This window comes from Vipera berus (assembly GCF_964194415.1).
Source record: "Vipera berus genome assembly, chromosome: 2".
In the NCBI taxonomy this organism is placed as follows: domain Eukaryota; kingdom Metazoa; phylum Chordata; class Lepidosauria; order Squamata; family Viperidae; genus Vipera; species Vipera berus.
Window position 1 is genome coordinate 97209578 of NC_138203.1, and position 18202 is coordinate 97227779.

Genomic DNA, 18202 nt, shown 5'->3' on the forward strand with positions numbered 1-18202 from the left:
TTATTCTTTAAACAAAGAACAAAGAAAAAGTTAAAAAAAGGAAATGCCATAAGTAATACACAGTTAAGTTTTACATGACAATTTCAATAGAGGATGACCATATTTCACTGAAATTTATTCATACTCAATCTGTATATAAGCAATTTGTTTATAAATCATAAGTCATATCATGTCTTCATTGAGCAATTGGGGTCATAAATTAGTCTCCAATTTTGAAGGAACCTCTCCTGTTAACCATAGCAAAATAAATTAACCCCCCTCCTGTACATAGGATGTTTTGATATTTTAATATGTTTTATCAGAATCAGCTCGCTCTCACACTATTCAGGTCAGATTATTTAAAGCCAGTGGCTGGAAGGAGAAAGAATATTAGAGATCCTAGGTTCCATTCCTTTTCTAACCTTTAGGAGCATCTGTATTTTGGTCCTTCTTCTGTTCTTCCTGCAAGGCTGCCATCTTTGCTTCATACACGTCTGCCAGAGCTTTCCACTCTTTGCGATTGTTGAGTAGTCTTTCATACATCGGCAGAATTTCAGGGTGGAACTGTGAAAATTCCTACATGAGCAAACGAAAGGATGATGGATCCCAAATTTATGATCTCCAAGTCCTTTGGCAAACCTGAGCCTCCTGCAGTCTTTGTAGCCTTTACCAGCCATTGTAATATCCCCTTGTTACAGATAGTCTTCAATTTATGGCCACAAGTGAGCTCAAAATTTCTGTTGCTAAGCAAGACAGTTGTTGAGTGAGTTTTGATCCATTTTACAGCCTTTTCTTGCCAAAGTTGCTAAGTGAAACACTGCGATTATTAAGTTAGTAACACAGTCGTTAAGTAAATCTGGTTTCTACATTGTGTTTGCTTGCCAGAAGGTCACAAAAAGTGATCACTTGACCCCGTGATACTGCAACCATCATAAACACATGCCAGTTGACAAGTGTCCAAATTTTGATCACGTGACTGTGGGGATGCTGCAACAATTTTAAGTGTGAATGACAGTTATAAGTCTCTTTTTCCCGTGCTGTTTAAACTCAGAACAGTCACTAAATAAATGTCTTTAAGTTGAAGATACCTGTACAGCTCTTTTGAACTCAATTGCTGCAGCCATTCTCTTCCTATAAAGTCTGAAGGAGGTCATCTACTCCAACCCCCTGCTCAGGCAGGAAACCCTATATCATTTCAGACAAATGGTTGTCCAATCTCTTTTTAAAAACTACCAGTGTTGGAGCATTCACAACTTCTGGAGGCAGGTGGTTCCACTGATTAATTGTTCTAACTGTCAGGAAATTTCTCCTTAGTTCTAGGTTGTTTGTCTCCTTGATTAGTTTCTACCCATTGCTTCTTGTCCTGCCCTCAGGAGCTTTGGACAATAGCTTGGCTCCCTCTTCTCCTGAGATATTGGAACACTACTATCATGTCACCCCTCACCCTTCTCTTCATTAAACTAGAGATACCCAATTCCAGCAACACTTCTTCATATCTTTTAGCCTCCAGTCCCCTGATCATCTTTGTTACTCTTCTCTGCGCTCTTTCTAGAGTCTCAACATCTTTTTTACATTTTGATTTGGAAAGCTAGTTCCATTTCCTGGTCATTTCAACTACCCCTTTTTTATTAACTGCATTAAGCATTAGTTACACAGCAAAGATGTTACCTAAGGTTAAAAGCATAATTTGCTTCAAGAAAAGAGAAGGGTATCTTTAAGAAGTAAAACCTTTAATTGGAAATAAATCTGACATCTTTCTGTTTTGCTTGATGATTTGCTTATTTATTGTAGTCACTGGAAATTCTAACCTAACTCTACTATCTATTCATTCACAATACTTTCAACCAAGAATAACATCGGAACGTCTTTGGAAGACGAGATATATTAGGAAGGAAGGAGTGAATGCTGTCTTGCCCCACATAGAGCATAGATAGACATTTTCAAGATTGCAAAAGCATTTTTCTCAAGCGTCTCAAAACAACAGCTAGGTCGGTTGCCTTCCTCACCTAATAATACAAATCATTTGCAAGTTCAATTATGCAATATCAAACAATATAAAATAAAGATATATACGTAAGGTAGAATTCTTGGTGTTCTCTGAAATTCTCTGCTTGACTGAAGACAGTTCATCACCCATCTAGGTATGAGAGAGTGTGGGTTTGTTTCCTGTTTGTATATAACAGCTTCCACTTTTTATGGGAGTATAGTTTTTTGGGGAGATATTTTTGTCCCATAGCTGTTATATACAAACAGGAAACAAAACCACACGCTCTCATACCTAGATCATCGATTCTGTTTGGTTTTGGAGAGCTGTCTTGTTGACTGAGAAAGTTCAACCAATTTATATATATATATATTTCCAATATCCCACTGGAGAGAACAGAAAACTCAGAAAATCCTGGGGTGCAACTCTAGATTCTCGGTTTAAAAATAGTGAACAACAACAAAAGAAAGCTAGCTCCTGAACAAAAAAACAGAAAAGGAAGTGGAAATCTGGCTTCTTAACTCCCAAACGATTTGTACTAAGGTGCTATAAGGAGAGATGTTGTTGGTGATAAAAAAATATCTGCCTCAACCGGGTATACACCATGCCATCCAGATGGTTTGGATTACAATTTTTATAATAGCACTAGCACTTAGACTTATATGCTGCTTCACAATGCTTTATAGCCCTCTCCAAGCGTTTTACAGAGTCAGCGTATTGCCTGCCAACAATCTGGGTCCTCATTTTATGGACCTCGGAAGGATGGAAGGCTGGGTCAACCTTGAGCCGGTCAGGATCAAACCGCCAAACTACTGGCAGCCAACAGTCAACCGAAGCAGCCAGCAGTATTGCATTCTAACCACTGCTAATCCCTTGCTATTGCTTATATTTCCTGAAAGTGAGGGGAGATGAAATCCAGATCACCTAGAGGGCAAGAGGTTTCGTACAGTGACTTGGACTTAATAAAGGTTCCCGGACCTTCTAGATCATATCATTAATCTGCTTACCTTGTATACAAATGTGCACACAAAGTCAATGAAACCAACTTGAAGTTTGGGGAGCTCAGCAGCTTTTCTTCTGTCCATCATAGGCTAGGAAATAATAGCAATGGTTGTAGGCACGCTCATTAAATCCTCTTAAGAAACAGATTTTTTAAGTCTGAATTATAATGTTGCCAAGAAACCTTGGGGTTTAAAGCACGCTATTCGTACAGGTAGCCCTTGACAACAACCACAACTGAGGCCAAAACTTCTGTGGGTAAGTGAGACATTTGTTAAGTGAGTTTTACCTCATTTTATGACCTCTCTTACCACAGCTGTTAAGTGAATCATTGCAGTTGTTAAATTAGTAACACGGTTCTTAAGTGATTCTGTCTGTCAGAATCCATTTATATCATATTCATAAATGGAATGTTTCAAACATTATTCCATGGATTCTGCCATCTCCCGAAGAGAAGAGAATAGATGTGTATTGAACCGGTATTAGGCATTTCAAAGGAAAGGAGAAGCCTTTTGAACTGGGGAAACAAAAGGGGGGGGGCTAGCATCTGGCTTTTGTCACGGAAGAGAGCAATAAACATGAAGGGTCCTAAATTCCTTTTTCCCACGAGATGGATGATACGAGAGAAAGGATGGGGGACTGACCAAATGGGGCTAAGGGGAGTTAAACCGGGAACTCTTTATAAGGGTTTACTTCGTGGGATAATATTAAGTCCTGTCTCATTTCCTACAACCAAGCATGTCATAGTAAAGATTCTTTTTGGAATAGATTTGACTCCAAGAATTTTGTCTTCCTAAGACGTGGTTTGGGGTGGGTCCTGACATTAGACATCAGCAAACACCACATTAAAGCACCAAAGCTGCTTAAGAGATTTCATACAGAATATCCGAACATACCGAGTTAACATTTACATATGTTTTTCTTTCTTCTCTTTTCTTTTCTTCCCCTACAGATGGACACATCTTTTTTCTAAGGAGAGCGGACTGTCAGAATCCATTTATATCATATTCATAAATGGAATGTTTCAAACATTATTCTGACACTGTCTTCCCCATTGACTTTGCTTGTCAGAAGATTACAAAAGCTGTTCACGTGACCCTGGGATGCTGCAACCGTCATAAATATGAATCAGTTGCCAAGCATCTGAATTTTGATCATATGACCACGGGGATGATGCCATGGTTGTAAGTGTGAAAAATGATCATGTCACTTTTTTCAGTGCTGTTGTAACTTCAAACAGCCACTAAACGAACTGTTGTAAATCAACAACTACCTGTATGAGCCTCATAAGTTTAGTGCAGGGGTCTTCAAACTTGGCCCTTTTATGACTTGTGGACTTCAACTGGCTGAGGAATTCTGGGATTGAAGTCCAGAAGTCATAAAAGGGCCACGTTTGAAGACCCCTACAAAGACAATGGGACAAAGACAATGATTCTGAATCAGCAAAATAGAGGAAGAAAATAATCAGTCTTGGGGGGGAAAACGAGCTCATCATGGTCAAGTTTATTCTCACATGAATGGGTATTATTTACTCCCATGGAAAAGGAGGAAAAACATTTCTCTCTCTCTCTCTCTCTCTCTCTCTCTCTCTCTCTCTCTCTCTCTCTCTCTCTCTCTCTCTCTCTCTTTTTTTTTTTCTCTTGTTTTACAGAAACAAGATTTTACAATATATCCCCAAATCCCCCCCAACCCAAACCACCCCACTTCCCCCCCCACTTCCCAGAGCTAAATACAGGATTACAGTTATAATAATCATATTCTAAATAAGAATTATCCATAATATACAATTAACCAAATTCATAATGTGCTTTAACTCCCCTTTAACATAGATACATACAAAGTACTAACACTAAGATAGCAATATCCCTCTAAAATCTACTCATAAGCTAAATGGAACTTTTTAGTCCCATATTTATTCTGAATATAATCTATCCATCTCCTCCAAACTGAAATATATCTTTCCTGTGAATGATCTTTCAAATAAGGAGAAATCTTACACATTTCTGCAAGATTCGAAACTTTAAACACCCATTCTTCTATAGTAGGCAAGCTATCCTTCCAATATTGTCCCACCAGTAACCGTGCTGCTGTTATCATATTCAACATCAAATTAGTTTCTTTAACATCACAATCTACAACAATACCCAATAAAAACAATTGTGGAGAAAACTTTATCTTCCTCTTAAAAATCTTTTGAATGTTCCACCAAATTTTAATCCAAAAAGCTTTTATATTTCTACAAGTCCACCACATATGAAAATAGGTGGCTTCTAAACTACCACATCTCCAACATTTAGACTGCAAATTAGGATACATATTAGACAACTTCTTGGGATCCAAATGCCATCTATAAAACATTTTATAAAAATTTTCTCTTAAGTTTTGAGCCTGAGTAAATTTAACATTTCTGACCCAAATTATCTCCCAAGTATCCAGTGAAATTGGTTCCTGAATATTTTGTGCCCACTTTATCATACAATCTTTAACTAATTCCATTTCCGAGTCCAATTCAATTAAAACATTATATATCCTCTTTATATGTGCACAATTTAAGTCTCTAATTTGTTTTACTAAATTTTGATCTGTAATTGTGATGCCAACCTTTTGATCTAACTTCCACCTAGCTTTCAATTGGGTATATTGAAACCAAGAGTAACTTATTTTTTTTTTGGTCTTAACTTCTCTAATGATTTAAGTTGCCAATCATTCCCTTCCAATCTAAGTAATTCCTTATAGGAAACCATACCCAAACTCACTCCCATAGATCCCAAAGACAAGCCCTTTTTTCATCTTTATCTCTCTTTGACCTCGAAATGGGGTGAAACTACTGTTTCACCTGGAAAGGTTCCAAACTAGCTTCTACTATATAACTGAATAACAGAGTTGACCTTGGAGGTCTTCTAATCCAATCCCCTGCTTAAGCCTATACCATTTCAGACAAATTGTTGTCCAATCACTTCTTAAAAACCTTCAGTGTTGGAGCACCCACAACTTCTGGAGGCAAGTTGTTCTAATTGTCAGGAAATCTCTCCCTAGTTCTAGGTTGCTTGTCTCCTTGATTAATTTCCATCCATTGCATTGCTAAATGTCTATGGAGATTCTCAGTCATCCGGGTCATAGTTGTTCCAAAGATGCTTTTTTATGAGGCAACTGGACTTCCTTGTTTTTCTTTGAAGACATTTTACTTCTCATCCAAGAAGCTTCTTTAGCTTCTTGGATGAGAAGTGAAACATCTTCAAAGAAAAACAAGAAAGTCCAGTTGACTCATGAAAAAGCATTTTGGGTTTCCATCCATTGCTTCTTGTCCTGCCTATGTTCTAAGCAAGGCTGTTATTTTGCAAGTCTTGCAGTGCTGATGCCCAATAGATCAGAACTGGGCTAACTGGCTTTTTCCTCCTGCTGGAAGGACATTGGAAAGGAGGGCTGCCGAAAGTACAGGCTTTCACTTTCTAAGAGTAGAAAAGTTACTAGAGGGAAAAAAACAGAAGAAGGGAGAAAGCAACTCACTGATTATTTTTTTAATGAACTTACAATCGGCTGTTGTTGAAGTACCGAAATTTCCAGATCTCCCTGTTCCCAGAATTCAGCTGCTACAAGTAATGCCACCTGTACATGGAAACAAACTTTTATGATGTTGGCATTCACATTTCACAACTCTTGTTATTTTGTCATTGTAGCAGCTATAAAATCATCTTATCATTATCAGTTCCCACACTTGGAAGCATTCTATGTGTTTGAGTGCTCCTCTGCCACCTTGTTGTTTCCAAGGTATAAACTCACAAAGTCATTGAGGTCAATGAGGTTTTAAAACTCTAAAATGTGTAGAGCATCACTTAATAGCCTTCTTAAACACAACCTGTCGCTATTACCTGTAAAAAAAACACCCAAATCTCTGGAAGACAATACTTTTTCATATCTGACTTGTTAAATAGAGATATTAGACTGGTTGTAAATTGTGTCGATGGAATTTCTCCATTATATGAAAAACTACAAGTGAAAGTTGGGAAAACCAAACTGATAAAGAAAAAAACAATCACAATGTAAAGTTGATATTGTCTTATTGGGGCAGGATCCAGCCTTTTCTTTATACTGTAAGATCAACGCTCCACCCCTATGGTAGGGAAAATGCACAATCCACAAATTGCTCTTAACCTTTGAAGAAAGGGTACTGAGTGAAAGGCACCTGACCTTACTCTGGACTTCCCAGGGTTTTGCTATAGCAGATAAATCACAGGCGGTCATCATCATAGCCCTGTAAAGAAGAAGAAGCCAGAAGGAAAAACAGAATGAAGGAATGTGTGCTTCTCTGTCCATTCACGTTCTCTCAAGTAGCAAAACTATTGCACCAAAGCATTTCCAAGTGGCCCTCCAAGGCAGATACATGCAAATCCTTACAAGGATACCAGGAAGACCTGATTCAAAAGGAACCCATTGTTGTGATTCAGGGTCAGCCTGTGGGTTCGGCAGTTGGGTCGGACGATTCAGAGGAGGAGGAGGAGGAGGAGGAGGGGTTTGGAGAGCCTGCAGAGGACAGCCCTGAGGCTTTGCAGAGCCCTCAGCCAGGCCCCTCTCATCTGGTCACTACGCAGACCCAGCTGTGTGAGCCTGACAGCGTGGATGAAGATGACCCACAGCTGGCCCTGTTCAAGGACGCCCGACACAGGAGGCAGTCAATCAGGAGTAAACAGAGGAAGGCAATGGGGCACCTCGGAAGGAGGCAGAGAGAAGCCACGCCTTGAACTGTTTAAAAGGGGAATGTGTGGGAGGGCTGGTTTGCTGAAGGCAACCGTTTGAATAGCTCCTGTTTCATGGTTCGTGTTTTGGTTTTGCTCTGTTTGCTCTGTTTTGTGTCAATAAATTTGGCAGGCTTAGTTCCAGCCTCTTGCCTTTTTGTAAAGGGGTTGTCCCTGCCTTTTCTGCAGGGCCGGTAGTAGGCTGGTACAGAACACCCATTGAGAAATAGAGAAATGTGCCTTGGGAGAAAGCTATCTAGTAGAGAAGAAAAAGAAACAGCTCTAGAAGGCTTAGCTATTTCCATCAGGGTTCAGCATCAAAGTGCCCACATTGTTTTACTTTGAATTATGTTTTCTTAAATTAGTTGGAATCAAAAGTAACATCTTGATATGTCAATATATTTTCTTCCCATGACCCAGTGTTCAAATCATAGTCCTACATGTATAAGTCTTAGAAAGGATTGGGCAAAATTGTGTCTTCCCATTTATTGCTGATGATAAGTATGCATGCATTTGTGTCTAACCTCCAAGTAGCTTTGGGCCAAATTGTCCACATTCTTTAAGGCTTTATGTCTATTATATTTTAATTTACAGCAATACTGAGAGGGTTAGTTCCAAAAGGCAGCTGTTAGAATATTCTCATCCAATCCAAGTGGCTTAAATGACTATAGTTTATGTCTGCACTGAGAGTAATCCCTCCTAGAGAGAACACTGAAAACTTAACATCAATAATTCCATATCTTAAGTCCCAACAAGTCTCTCAAATAATCTATGTTCTAACCAAGACATGTCAAACTCGCAGCATCACGTGACATTGGCAATGGGGTGGGCACGGCTTCCATGTAACATGCCTGGCTCGTGGGCCGGCCGTTTGACACCCCTGTTCTAACCTGATAGCCATTTTTTACAAAAAAGATCTAACGTGCATACACATATACATGCATACATGCCTATGTAAATATACTGCATATAGATAGTCCTCAGGTTATGACAGCAATTTACACCTGGTTTAGTTCTAATATTTAACCTGAGATGATATACGGTACCATTTTGTGTTTTTAATTGTTGACATTTATATATTTAGCTTTTTAAAAAGAGATCACTTACATAATAATCTCTTTCTTTGTGGTTTCCAGAGACAAATATTCAACCCACTTTTTCTGATCTTGGTAGGTCTTTGACTCTTCAACAATTTTCTGAAACATTGTTCTCTTTCTTTAAAAAAAACAGATTGCAGGCAGCAAACAAAGAAGAAAAATCAATCCTTTTTTGTAGCTTGAGTATCATCAAAATTCAGGGTAATTTCTTAGTAACCCAACAGTATAAGCACAAGTCCTAGATAATCCAGGAAGAGACCATCCTCTTGGACCCACTTCATTTTAATATAGATTCAACAACAACACCCGCTGCATTACCTATTATAAATCAAACAAAAAACTCCCTTGTATATATAGATGGTCCATTGGATTAGCCTTCATATTGAAAGTGTAAATCAGAATTTGCTGAAATATAAGCAACTTCCTGTTCCTTAATGCTTAAGCTGCATAAATGTCTGAATACACCCTTGAACGTTTTATAGACCCAAAGACAACAAAATATTGCCTTTGTGTCAAGAAATCAGGGTCTTTATTAATATATACAAGCTAATGCTATTCTGGGAGAATAAACCAAATCCAACCATAGCTTGACTTTCCCCAACACAATGAAGCTATAGTCCAGGGGTGTCAAATTCAATTTCATTGAGGGCCACATCAGCATTGAGGTTGCCCTTAGGGGGCCGAGTGGGTATGGCCTGGGTGGGCGTGGCCTACTGGGTGGGCGTGGCTAGAGTGCATATGGCCTACTGGGTGGGCATGGCCAGCTCTACATCGTTCACATCAAGGGTGCCTATGGGGGCCTGGGCAGGAGTGGGACAGATCTGAGGGTCTCTGGCAGAAGGAGGGTCTCTGGGCCAGGGCCTAGGCAGTGGGGGCCGTTCCCTCACTGTTTCCAGGATGGCTTCATGGGCCACATGAAACCACTTCGCGGGCCGGATCTGGCCCCCGGGCCTTGTGTTTGACGTCTGCTATAGTCTGTACTGTATGTAGAAAACACCACAGTGTGATGTAGTGATTAAGGTGTTGGATTAAGATCAGAGAAGTATCCTTGGCCATGAAAGCTAACTGGGTGACTTTTAGCCAGTCACTTTCTCAGCCTTACCCAAAGCACAGGACACTGGGGGGATAAACGAAAAGACAATCGACATGAAATCTGCCATTTGAGTGCCTAGCCCAGGGATAGGCAACCTTGGCTCTTTTATGACTCGTGGACTTCAACTCCCAGAATTCCTAAGCCCTGGCTTGCCTACCCCTGGCCTAGCCCTTGTGGAAAGGAAGGTAACAATGGGTAAATTCAACAGCAATCTAACACTGTGGGGCTTATTTTCGTCTCCAAATTATACTCCAGATCCTCTCACTCCTGCCCGTGTTTTATTGAGCAGAACCTAACTATCACAGATCAAAAAAATTTTAAATGACTGAAACCACTTTACTTCCCCCCCCCCTATTTGTATTGTTTTATTCAAAATGTAGCGATATTCTGAAGAACTGTGTCAACATTTGGGTTCTCTGTAGCAATTGATAAATGATTAACTTACTTGAAATACAGTGCTAAATCAGTGGCTATAATGGCAATATCCATTAAGTGATTTACATGTTCATACTGCCTCCTGTTGAGATTCTGGTAAATGTTCAGGGACTAAAGGGGAGAAAAACATAAATCAGATTGGAAGATTGATCCTGCCAGGCATCATATTGGGTCCCTCTAACTTTTCCTAATGGTATCTTTCTTCAACATCTAGTTATCGGGCACAAAAGACAAAGGCTCCATGTTAAGTTCCGATTGAAATGACTTATTGCTTATTCCTATGCAACAGGAATCTAATCAACTAATAGCACTCTTTTGGCACTAGATAAGGGTTAACAGAATCCAAGAAGGGTTGGACTTAGATCATTTGTGGGTACTAATGACTCTAGACTGATTCCTCTTTTGACTCCATCTCCTGGCTCAGTATACATTTTCCTGTCTGAGCAGGTGATTGGATTAGTTTAGAAGACCTCCAAGGTCCCTTCCAACTCTGTTATTCTATTCTGTTCTGTTCTGTTCTGTTCTGTTCTGTTCTGTTTCTGTTTCTGGTTCTGGTTCTATTCTGTTCTGTTCCTGGTTTTGGTTCTGGTTCTGGTTCTATTCTATTCTATTCTGTTATATCTCACACCCCATAATGGGTTTCTGCTGATGGTTTTCCAGAAGCCAATGAAAAATTTTCCAGAAGCCAGTGGGAAGTGATCAGATTAGTGCTGAACTGATTTTACCAGGCTTGTGTTCAATGACCTCTGTTCTGCTGTCTGCTAAGATATATTAAAAAATGCAACTAAACATCTTCATCATTTGGAAAGAACATAAAGAAGAACAAGGTGGATCATATTCTGATACTCAACTTTCCCTACCCAATCTCCCCAATTTCTGTTTTTCCACCAATTGATCTTAACTCTGTAACTATTGAGCAGGAGGTTTTTACTGGTGTTTTATTCAGATAAATTATTTCTTAAATGGGTAGGTATGTTTCTGGTTATTCTCCAAATGTTTTGCAGACTTCATTTTGAAGCTGGCTGATGCCTTTTGTTCCTCAGGACACTTCCACCAGTTTGCCATCAGTTTCACTCTCATCTCCTATCTCAAGGTAATTTTCTTCACTTTTATCAGCTTGAAATGCTGCTTTCAAAGTGGTCCTTGCATAGAAAGGCCCTCATTTTTAATTTCAATACCGACAATCTAAATTTTGAAATACTGTAGAGTGCTCTAGCGTAAATTCCCAATTAACTGGCTTAAATGATCAATTAATGTTAAGAGTGTGTGTATGCCTTGAACCATCTGATAAATGATTAACTGAACCTAAGTAGTTGTTGAACTGTTAATGCGTCAATTTTATTTTCTACTGACTGTATATTAACATGGAAGTTAAATGCAATCCCAAGGCAGGCTGTGCAATTTGAGAACAAATCTGAGAAGGAAAAAGGGTTAATAGATGCATTGCGATCTCTAGTTTTAAGACAATTATTAATCCCAATCAAAATTTGAGTTGTGTCTATTACCAACCACAGTTTCAAAAAAAACCAAATATGGATCCACCAAATTACTTCTGCAGTTTAAAATATTGGTCACCCACCTCTTCTGAGAGCAGAAATTTGCCAAATTCCAAATGGTGTCTCTCTAGAATGGATGAGCCATGAAGTTTTGCTAAGGGATTTTGAGATCTGTTAGCAAACACGAGGGAAGATTAAAGAATGGAATAATTATGAGAATGCCAAATACTTCTTTATTTCTATCCTCAAGCTTGTAAATAATTGCTTTGGAACTGGAAGTGCCAAGAACAGCAACCAGACATTGCTGTAATCTTTGATGATGAAAGCTCTTACTAAAAAGTTGATTTTCTTGACTTGTGATATATCACTATAACTATTTTATAATACATTTTGTTATGCTTCATTGATTCCAAGGCAGTTTACAAGGCAGTTTAAAATTAAAAAAAAACATGCAAACGACACAAAATTGACACGATAAGAATATCATATGTAAAATTCTAAGCAACAAAACCAACAGGCAGATATTTAAATGTCAGGTGGCTCAGTGGGTTAGGATGCTGAGCTTGTCGATCAGAAGGTCGGCAGTTTGGCGGGTCGAATCCCGAGTGCCCCATAACAGATTGAGCGCCTGTTACTTGTCCCAGCTTCTGCCAACCTAGCAGTTCGAAAGCACATAAAAATGCAAGTAGAAAAATAGGGACCACTCCGGTGGGAAGGTAACAGCGTTCCGTGCGCCTTTGGCGTCCGGTCATGCCAGCCACATGACCACGGAGACGTCCTCGGACAAGGCTGGCTCTTCGGCTTTGAAACGGAGATGAGCACCGGCCGCTAGAGTTGGAAACGACTAGCACACATGTGTGGGGGAACCTTTATACTTTAGAAGTATATACTTCACCACTGCATAACTAATCATCTACTGCATCATTTCTTTTTCTGTATAATTCCTTAGTCAAGGAATGATAAATTAATATGAGGGTGGCTTCCATCTTTAAAAATGGCAGTTTTTGAAGTTTTATTTATGGAGGTTATAAGCCATCAGAAATTAGAGCAATGCAGATTTGCAAAATCTGAAGACCTCAAAAAGATTTAGGAAACCCTTTGATGCCATCCACGTATCCTTTGGATTATTGCATCCCACATCTGGTAGCTCAGGGGTCTTCAAACCTGGCCCTTTTATGACTTGTGGACTTCAACTCCCATAATTCCTCAGCCAGCATGCCTGGCTGAGGAATTCTGGGAGTTGAAGTCCACAAGTCATAAAAGAGCCAAGTTTGAAGAGCCCTGTGGTAGCTGTTGGCAACATGTGCCCAGAGGGTTTAAGGCATGGGTCTTCAAACTTGGCTGGCTGAGGAATTCTGGGAGTTGAGGTCCACAAGTCTTAAAGTTGCCAAGTTTGAAGACCCCTGGTTTAAGGTATCTGAAACACCTGCATCAGAAGATTTCTGCCTCTTCTTTTAAGTTGAAAGCCAGAAGGCTGCCAAGCAAAACATTGTTCACCCCATCCTCCTTCAGCACCATCTCTGTTTCCCAGAATGCCTTTCAGAAAATAAAAATATTCACTGAATGAGACCCTGTATTGTATGCTGCCTAGTGATCTCAAGGAAAAGTAAAGTGAGAATGATTTCATATACTCCTTTGCTACAAAGGTAAGTCCACCATGAAAAAGACTAGACCTTGGCTTTATCATTGTGCATACTTTTACTGGTATTGGGGGGCGGGGGCGGGGCGGGATTGTTAATGAATGGATAGCTCTGTCATCACCACTAGGAGTTTTGCTTTTTGAGAATTTATAATGGTTGGAGTTGCCTTTGGGGAAGGTGAAGAGCTAAAATATTTCCTGAAGAGCTGGGTGCTATTTCTGCACACTTGAAAACCTTGTGGATACGCAAGAGGGAAACCAAACGTTTCTGAAATGGTTAACTAGTTTGGAGGAAAGAAAGTAGGAATTTATTGTTTGCAATTTCTTAAGTTCTGTCTGTTTGGGATCATTAAAACCAACTGGTAGAAATCCCTTGAACTGTCACTGAGAAGAAGCACAAGAGTCTCTATCAATGTTTAAGGGGACACAGGTGGTTTTTCTTATGTGCACAAAGAATCATTCCACTTTTTTGGGGGGGGCAGCCTGTAGAATTTAATATGAAATCTATTCTGAATCAACAGATCCCAATATAAATTGCATTGATAATACAACAAGAGGACCTACTTCATCTGATAAAGATTGTTGGTTCCTCGGTGATCAATATCATGACACAAGGCTGCAGTGACCATGGCAAAGGCTTCAAGATCGGTGTAGTACTGCTTCAATTTACCTGTCTGTACAAAGAAAGTTTTTAAAAAAACTCAGTTTTTTAAAAAAATCATCAGATTTAGCTTTAATTTTGTTAGAGATTTTTTAAAAACACCATACAGGCTGAATTTCCATTGCTACTCATATCACAAGCTATCTTAGTTTTTGCATCAAAATTAAATGAAATGAAATTTTCATTCAAAAATTTTAAAAGAACTGCGTATTCGTGGCCATCATTTGTAACCCACAAAGCCCTTTCCAGAATCAGTGGAACTCAAAATGTTGGCTTTTCTTTTTCTTTTTTCTTTTTTTTTGTAATTGAGCAGGTTTTTAGAATCAGAAGCCTTGAGGATGCTAAAGTAACTCATCTCAACATTCCTAAATCTGCCTCCAAATAAAGATAATTTCTCCCTAAGTGCTTTAAATGTTATGGACTGCGATTTTTGTATAAAGTACTTTATCTCCTAATTTCTTGGTAAATGATGGAATATGTGAATCTGGGCTCATAAACAAGAATGAAGTTGGAAAAAATCTCAGCTAAAAATTGCTGCAGGTACTTAAACTAAGAATTCTGAGGTGGGTGAGAGTTATGAATGTCATTGTTTTAAGAGCAAAGGCAATTATATGCTAGCAAATGGTAGAAGTGAGAGTTATAGCAGGGAATGACAGTTGTTCTAAACTGGAACCGTTTCTGTGTAGAGCAGAATTCCCCAAGCTCTGAGGCACCAGGGACCGGTTCCGTGGAGAGAGGTTTTTCCGTGGACTGGAGGGGGTGTGGTTTTGTGTGCTGCCTGCATCCCACGGATGGGGCTTTGCTTGTTTGTGCGGACCGGTTGCTGGCATGCTGCAGCCCAGTATTGGTCCATGGACCGGGGGTTGGGGACCCCTGATATAGAGCGCTCAGTAAAGACGTACCATAAGAAGGGTGAACATAGTCTGTGCCACATTGAAGCCATGACGCCAGTTGTGGTAGGTAATCCTTCGATAACCTTTACTGACTGAAAAAACAAACCTCACCAGGACCTGTGAAAATAAAAACAGCGCAAAACTGCACAGTTTTGTGTGCAACAAGTTTTTCAAAAGGAGGTAAGAAACCACCCCCACCCCCAAAAAAAGTTTCTTATCCAATTTTCGGTATTCAGATGTTCAGGGGGAAAATAGTACAGGGAGTACAGGGAGTCCTCGATTTACAACAGTTCATTTAGTGACTGTTCAAAGTTATAAAGGCACTGAAAAAAGTGACTTATGACTATTTTTCACACTGATGACCATTTCAGCATCCCCAGGGTCACTTGATTTACATTCGGGCGCTTGGCAACTGGCTCATATTTATGACAGTTGCAGCGTCCTGGTGTCACGTCTTCATCTTTTGCAAGCTTCTAGCAAGCAAAGTCAATGGGGGAAGCCAAATTCACTTAACAACCGTGTTACTAATTTAACAACTGCAGTGATTCTCTTAACAAATGCGGCAAGAAAAGTCGTAAAATGGGGCAAAACTCGCTTAATAAAATTTGGGCCTCAGTTGTAAGTTGAAGACTATGTCTTTTTCTCTTAGTGACCCCTTAGTTTATTTTATTCATTAATTTGGATCAGTGATACCTGAAGTGTTAACTTAAAAAATTGAAGCAGTTTATAATCTAAATAAAATGCATTAGGGCAGGGGTCTGCAACCTTGACAACTTTAAGACTTGTGGACTTCAGCTCCCAGAGGTTGTCAAGGTTGCAGACCCTTGCATTAGGGTATACAAGTTACTAAGGAAGGCTAAAAGCATACACATGTTTTCTCCTGACCTAGGCCTTCACCTTCAATGGCCAGTTGGTTTCTGAATCTTGGGAAACCAGTAAGTTTCAAAACTCTAGAGGTTTTAGAAGATGTTAGCCTGGCCTCTGGAAATGGCTCTCTGGGGAGTCCCAACTTAGATTTAGTAGTTATTTCTGCTACTAACTAATTTCCAGACTGATGAAGATCCAAAAAATGATTGTGATGATCCTCCTGCAGATTAGATGATGCCATGGATGGAGGCTTACAAAAACAAGTATGCAGTTGTTTAGTGGCTAACATCCAAGTATTGATTGATTGGCAGTTCCCTGTCCTCCACTGTTGCTCAAAAAGTGCTAGCCAACACTGATTGGCTGACAGATTCTTTGCATGTAAACATGCTGTGTTCTCATGGCATCTGCTAAGCTTGTAAGCCGCCCTGAGTCTTCGGAGAAGGGCGGGATATAAATGGAATTAAAATAAATAAATAAATAAAAAATCTTGGCTTTCAAAAATGGAAGGAGGAGAACAACTGTGTTCTGTACCAGCCTGCTACCGGCCTTGCAGAAAAGGCAACCCCTTTACAGACGGCAAGAGGCTGGAATATGTCTGCCAAATTTATTACAAAAACAAACAAGACACGAACCAAGATACCGGAGCTTTGAAACACTATCTGAGCGGTTGCTTTCAGCAAACCAGCCCTCCCCACACAAGTCCTTTATAAAGAGTTCAGGGCGTGGCTTCTCTCTCCCTCCTTCCGAGAAGCCCCATTGCCTTCCTCTGTTTACTCCTACTTGACTGCCTCCTGCGTCGGGCGTCCTTGAACAGGGCCAGCTGTGGGTCATCTTCATCCACACTGTCAGGCTCACACAGCTGGGTCTCCATGGTGACCAAGTGGGAGGGGCCTGCCTGAGGGCTATCATCAGCAAGGTCTTCAACACCCCCCTCCTCCTCTGAGTCGTCCGACCCAACTGCCGAACCCACAGGCTGACCCTGAATCACAACAAACTGAAGCATTACTGAAGAACCTATAAATTGCAATTAGAGATTTTGTGTACAAAAAGTCTGGCCAGCTGGAATCTCCCATGGGTTTTGATTCTACTGAGAAATACAATAATCACCCAAGGAGCAGGATATTTCCAATCTACGTGCAATTCTACGATGTTCCTACTATCCCTCAGATAATCTACATTCAATATGTATATCCAGTGGTGGGATTCAGCCGGTTCGCACCACTTTGGCAGAACCGGTAGCTAATTTTTTGTTGCCCAGACCCAGAATGGACTTCCAGAAGTGGCATCCACACAGAGAACCGGTTGTTCACATATTTGAATCCCACCATTGTGTTTATCTGATTTCCTGTTTCCTTTCTATACAGTTTTATGGCTTTTGCTTTATTTTGTATCGCCTTGATGGAATGGCAAAGGTATTGGCTTATGACTTGGGAGACCCAGGTTTAATTCTACTCTTAGATAGGGGAGCTCACAAGATGACATTGGGATAAGTAACCCCCTCTCAGCCCAATCTATTTCCTAGAGTTGTCGGAAAATTTGGAGGAGAAAAGCTATTAATTCTGCTTTGAACTACTGAAGGAAATGTGGGATATAATGCAAGCAGACAAATCGTTTTTAATCGTTTTTAAAAAGACAACCCATTTGTAGAAAGTTCAAAATGCCACTGTCCACTTAACAGTGGATGGGTGCAAAGCCAGAGTGTGCTCATTACTAATTTTTAAAAATGTATTTATATTTGAGGAGGGGCCTGCAAAAAAAGTTGCCATTTACCTCCTGTGGAATTTGGAATTTTTTCACCACTCCAAGCTCATAATACATTTGAATGCCACATTTTACAAGATCAAGTTCAGTCCATTCGAAATCAGAAAAGTGAAAGGCATAGATTTCACATTCTTCAGGATTTGGAAGTATTTCTTTCTAGGGGGGAAGGAAAAAAAGAATAACACTTCTAGTTTAGATTCCAGAGTGGAAGCAGAAAGCTTTGCTCTCTGAACTCCCATAAAAATAGTGACTATGCTTGCATCTAATGCTACTTCATGAATTAGCAAACAGTGCATAAGTTGAATACACAAAACCAAACTTTGTTCAATTCCTGTCCTTCAGAATAGCTTTGTCAGCATTTAGTTTTATTTATTTATTTAATTAGATTTCTATACCGCCCTATTCCCGAAGGACTCGTCCACGCCGCGCTTCCTGCATCAAGGCCGACGCTGGTGCCGGCAGGAGAACACAGCGTCGGCAGGCCTGCTGAGGGGCAGCTGCTGGCTCCCATCCTCTGGAGCGCGTGGCGAGGGACTGGACCCACTGAACCCGCCAGCGTGGGTTA

General features: G+C 40.0%; 1 protein-coding gene across 1 annotated transcript in view; it reads right to left on the reverse strand.

Annotated features, from left to right (window-relative positions):
- Nucleotides 1–18202, reverse strand: part of PDE6B (phosphodiesterase 6B) — a gene marked incomplete at both ends in the record, with an annotated part of 36539 nt that continues 18337 nt past the window's right edge. Inside the window, 11 exons of the mRNA XM_081318908.1 lie at nt 1–5; nt 402–555; nt 2971–3054; nt 6494–6568; nt 7151–7214; nt 8803–8910; nt 10331–10431; nt 11900–11987; nt 14020–14129; nt 15019–15126; nt 17647–17793. Of these exons, the coding sequence (XP_081175034.1) occupies nt 1–5; nt 402–555; nt 2971–3054; nt 6494–6568; nt 7151–7214; nt 8803–8910; nt 10331–10431; nt 11900–11987; nt 14020–14129; nt 15019–15126; nt 17647–17793 (1044 nt within the window). The remainder of the gene's footprint in view (nt 6–401; nt 556–2970; nt 3055–6493; nt 6569–7150; nt 7215–8802; nt 8911–10330; nt 10432–11899; nt 11988–14019; nt 14130–15018; nt 15127–17646; nt 17794–18202) is intronic.